This window comes from Lipotes vexillifer, unplaced genomic scaffold, assembly GCF_000442215.2.
Source record: "Lipotes vexillifer unplaced genomic scaffold, Lipotes_vexillifer_v1.1 scaffold666, whole genome shotgun sequence".
NCBI classification, from domain to species: Eukaryota; Metazoa; Chordata; class Mammalia; order Artiodactyla; family Lipotidae; genus Lipotes; species Lipotes vexillifer.
The window spans coordinates 2,845,368-2,850,647 of NW_006787408.1; the positions used below are offsets into that span (position 1 = coordinate 2,845,368).

The 5,280-nt window shown below is 41.0% G+C and overlaps 1 protein-coding gene across 1 annotated transcript in view; it reads right to left on the minus strand.

Moving 5' to 3' along the window:
• Positions 1-830: 830 nt before the first annotated feature.
• ATP6V1E2 (ATPase H+ transporting V1 subunit E2) overlaps positions 831-5,280 on the minus strand; it is a 7,259-nt gene continuing 2,809 nt past the window's right edge. Inside the window, exon 2 of the mRNA XM_007459967.1 lies at positions 831-1,793. Coding sequence (XP_007460029.1) covers positions 1,010-1,690 — 681 coding nt within the window. The 5' untranslated portion in view covers positions 1,691-1,793 and the 3' untranslated portion in view covers positions 831-1,009. The remainder of the gene's footprint in view (positions 1,794-5,280) is intronic.

The window sequence follows — 5,280 nt, forward strand, 5'->3', positions numbered from 1 at the left end:
ACCGAGGCTGGGGTCAGGGAAGCCAAGCCAGGCATCTCCCATTCCAATAGGCTGGCTGATCCAATCCACAGGAGACAGGTGAACCCCAGGGTCTTTAAACCTACACACTGAGATGTGCCCAGTATCTGGTGGGTGAGAGACCCAAGCTCACCAAGTCACCTGCTGAATGTGCCATGGAGCTGCCAACCTGAGCAGAGATGGCCACCATTATGCCCAGCCCTAAGATTCTACGGAGCATACAGACCCTCCCTGCATGCACACTGGGCAGAGGGCAGCAATGTGCACTTGTTGAGGGAAGGGAAGGCAGGGTCTTGGAGCACCAGGGCGCTGGGAAGTGGGTGGTCAAGAACCCATCCCAGGGAGATGGGTAGGCTTCGGAAATTAGTACTACGTGTGAGCCAAGGTCCAAGTCCCTGACACATGCTCCAAAGTCCCACTGGACTTCACTTATAAAGGACACATGCAAAAACAAAATTAAGAATTTCCAGACAGTGGCTATAAAGCATTAGACCCCAAGTGCCGAGCTCTTCTGACGTGGAGCTCTGTGTGACTGCACTCACCATACACCCATGAAGTTGACCCTCTACACATGAAAAAGAGTTCTAGACCTTATTAAATAACATAAGAACAAGAAGCTGAGACAAAAGAAGAAAAACAAACTTCACATACATATTAAAGAGCTTTAGAACACCCAGACCCATAGGTCAAGAATACCATTCACATCTCAGTTTGAGGACGAGCTAAAGAGCAGATGTCTCTACTCCCTTCAACCCAGACTGCAGAACTGACAAGAAGCTGTAATATGTATAGATAAATTGGAAATAGCTTGCTAAGCACTAAGTCAGGCTTTATTCCAAAGTATAATGCCTTTAGCTAGTCAAAGGGTATTTCATGAAGACAGACTAATACCAGAGCAAAAAAGAGGAGGAGATATTACTGGTTTCCTTTGTCCTAATAACTCATGCTTTTATAGCTTAGAAATTCAACATGAGCTTCACTTCCTAGAGGCTTATATAAAGAACGTCCTGTTGGCACTGGCTCCAAACAAGCCCTTTCGTATTTCTGGCATCTTTTGCCGGGATAAGAGATCCAGTCGACTTTCCAGAGTATTGGAAACCATTATTCTCTGATCACCACTGTAGAGCTCCACACCTCCAGCTGCATCTGTAGCCAGTTGCACCCCTCTGTCAACTTGGACTTCCACACGTTTGTGGGAGACTGCCGTGTATTGAGGGATGGCTTTTTGCACTGCAGCCTCCACCAGGAGGAGGTCCTGTGGCCTGCAGCGTACAATCACCACAGGCTCCAGCAGTCGGAGCAGACCCTGGAGCACTAGTTTATCCAGCAGCCCCTGGTAAAATACTGGGTCTGCCACAATCCTGCTGAGTCTCAGCTTTGCATCATTCAGCAACTCTGAGATGAGGTCGTTTCGGGCTCTCAGGACTTTCAGCCTTGCCTGATTCCTCATGGTAGACATCTGGATTTTCTTCTGCTGCTCTATCTGCTTCTCTTTCTTCTCATAATACTCCATAATCTTCAGTCGTTGGGTTTGCACAAGGCGTCCTTTCTCAATGTTGAACTCTTCCTCAGCCTTGGCATCTATTTCTTCTGCCTTCTCATTGGCTTCCCGCTCAATGAAAGCCATCATCTGCTTAATCTGCTTCTGCACATTGACATCACTCAGGGCCATGGCTGCTCCTGGAAAGGGAGGTGGAGGGAGAACTGGTGGATGCTCTGGTTCTTTTGACTTAGGGCAGAGTTTCAGGAGTGTCTCCAGAGTTCCACGTTCTGAGCTGTGGAATGCATGAGGGGAGGAAGTATATAGTCAGAGTCCAAAGGGAAGGATCATGGAGACCATCTATTCATGAATCATTTGGAGGAAACTGAAGCCCAGAGAGGGAAAGCAACCTGCCCAAGGTCATACCCTGGTAGAACAGAGACCAAAACCTGGGTTCCCAGAGTTCCATTTCTACTACACTCACCACCTTTTTGTCATCTAATAATAATGAGATGATTAGGGCAGACCTCCAGAAGATTTCTAGTCAGCAATGGCTCAATCACAGATAGCAAGTGGAGAGAATGGAAATGCCAAATTAATACAAAAATGGAAAATGCAGGCACATTTTGGGTTGGAGAGGGCTGGGGAGAGTCATAAGAAACTTGTGCTTAAACAGGAAGGTTGCCTTGAAGCAAAATCCAGGAAGGTTGCCTTGAAGCAAAAAGATTTTTAGAGCCTCAACTGATTCAAAGAGACAGAAAACTCATAGGCAGATGGTGGCATCCTGGAGAGAACTGCAAGGTGGGAGGGGTTGAAGGTAGTCTTTTAACTGGAAGTGGTTTCCAAACCTAGATGTACATATGAATCACCAGGGGACCTTTCAGAAATACAGCTTTCCAGGCCCCACTCCAGACTACTGAATTAGTATTTCTGCCAGTAGGGTCTGGGAATCCATATCTTAAAAGACTCCCTGGACCCTCCTATACTGTTGGTAGGAATGTAAACTGGTGTACTCACTATGGAGAACAGTATGGAGGTTCCTCAAAAAATTAAAAATAGGGCTTCCCTGGTGGCGCAGTGGTTGAGAGTCCGCCTGCCGATGCAGGGGACACGGGGTCGTGCCCCGGTCCGGGAAGATCCCACATGCCGCGGAACAGCTGGGCCCGTGAGCCATGGCCACTGAGCCTGCGCGTCCTGAGCCTGTGCTCCGCAATGGGAGAGGCCACAACAGTGAGAGGCCCAGGTACCACAAAAAAAAAAAAAAAAATTAAAAATAGAGTTGCCATACGATTCAGCAACCCCACTCCTGTGCATATATCCAGACAAAACTATAATTTGAAAAGATACATGCACCCCTATGTTCATAGCAGCACTATTTACAATAGCCAAGACATGGAAACAACCTAAGTGTCCATTGACAGATGAATGGATAAAGAAGATGTGGTATATATATACAATGGAATATTACTCGGTCATAAAAAAGAATGAAATAATGCCATTTGCAGCTACATGGATGGACTTAGAGACTACTGCACTAAACGAAGTAAGTCAGAAAGAGAAAGACAAATGCCATACGATATCACTTATATGTGGAATCTAAAATATGACACAAATGAACTTATCTACAAAAAAGAAACAGACTCAGACATAGAGAACACACTTGTGTTGCCAAGGGGTAGGGGGTGCGGGGGAGGGTTGGATTGGGAGTTTGGGACTAGCAGATGCAAACTATTATATATAGAATGGATAAACAATATAGTCCTATTGTATAGCACAGGAAACTATACTCAATATCCTGTAATAAACCATAATGGAAAAGAAAAAAAAAAGACTCACTGGGATGCTTAATGAGCCCAGGAAAATGATATATGAAAAAAAACAAGACTAGCAATAAAGGGATGGAAAATATTAAAAAGAACCAAACAGAAAATTTGGAGCTAAAGAATACAATAACTGAACTGAAAACTTCACTAGAGGTGTTCAACAACAGACTTGATTGTGAAGAAGAAATAAACAGCAAACTCGAGGACAGGCCATTTGAAATTATCTATTATTGTTGGAGAAGCAAATTTTTTTAAAGTGAAGAAAGCCTGAGACATATGGAACACCATTAAGTGGATTAATATATGTAATATGGGAGCCCCAGAAGGTGAAGAGACAGAAAGAAAGGAGCAGAAATCTTATTTGAAGAAATAATGGCTCCAAACTCCCCAAGTCTGAGGAAGGAAACAGACACCCAGATTCACAAACAAAAATGAGAAAGGAATCAAATCATGTCACTAAAACAAATCAGTGAAACACAAAGACATCAAGAGAGGGGCAAAAAAAGCTACAAAGCAGACAGAAAAAAATGAACAAAATGACAATAGCACATCCTTCTTTATAAGTAACTATTTTAAATGTAAATTAAACTCCCTAATCAAAAGCTATAGAGTGGCTGAATAAATTAAAAACAAAACAAGATCCAATTATATGCTGTCTACAGGAGACTCAATTTAGGTTTAAGAACACACATAGGCTGGAAGTGAAAGGATGGAGAAAGATATTCTGTGAAAGATATTCTCTCAAAAGAGAGCAGGAGTGGCCATACTTATATCATATAAAATATATTTTAAGTCAAAAACTGTCATAAGAGTAAAAGAAGGACATTTTATAACAATAAAAAGGTCAATTCACTAAGAAGATATAGTAACTATAGATATATATGCACCCAACATCAGAGTACCCAAATATATAAAGTAAACATTAACAGAACTGAAGGGAGTAATAGTCAGGAACACAGTAATATTAAGAGATGTCAATATCTCACTTCCAGTAATGAATAAACTATCCAGAGAGAAGATCAATAAGGAAACACAGGACTTTAACAATGATATAAACCAAATAGACCTAACAGACGGCATAGCAAAATATTCCACCACCAGCAGCAAAACACACATTTTTTTCAAGCACAGTTTTAACACTCTCCAGCATGGATTACATGTTAGGTCACAAACAAAGCCTTAACAAACTTAAGAAGACTGAAATCATACCAAGTATCTTTTCTAACCACAATGGAATTAAGCTAGAAATCAGTAGCAGAAGGAAAAATGGAAAACACAAATATGTAGAAATTAAACAACACTCTCTTGAACAACCAATGGACCAAAGAAGATATCTAAAGGGAACTTAGAAAATATCTTGAGACAAACAAAAATGAAATACACATACCAAAACTTGGGATGCAGCAAAAGCAGTACTAAGAAAAGTTTATAGCTGTAAAAGCCTACGTCTAAAAAGAAAGATTTCAAATATGCAACTTAACTTTATACATCAAGGAACTAGGAAAAGAAAAACTAAGCCCAAAATTAGCAGAAGGAAGGAAATAATAAAAATTAGGGCAGAAATAAATGAAATAGAAAAATGGAAAAGGATCAATGAAACTAAGAGTTAATAGCTTTTGAAAAGATAAAACTGACAACCTCTAGCTAGACTAAGAAAAAAAGAAGACTCAAATATATAAGATCATTATACTGATGCCACAGAAATAAAAAGCATTGTAAGAGACTACTCTGAACAACCACATACCAACAAATTGGAAAACCTAAAAGAAATGGATAAATTCCTAGAAACGTACCACCTACCAAGGCTGAACCATGCAGAACTAGAAAATCTGAACATATCTGTAAGTAGTAAGGAGATTGAACCAGTAATCAAAACCTCCCAACCAAAAAAAAGAAAAAAGCCCAAGACCAGACAGCCTCAAAGGAGAATTCTACAAATTTTTTTTTTTTTTTTTTTTG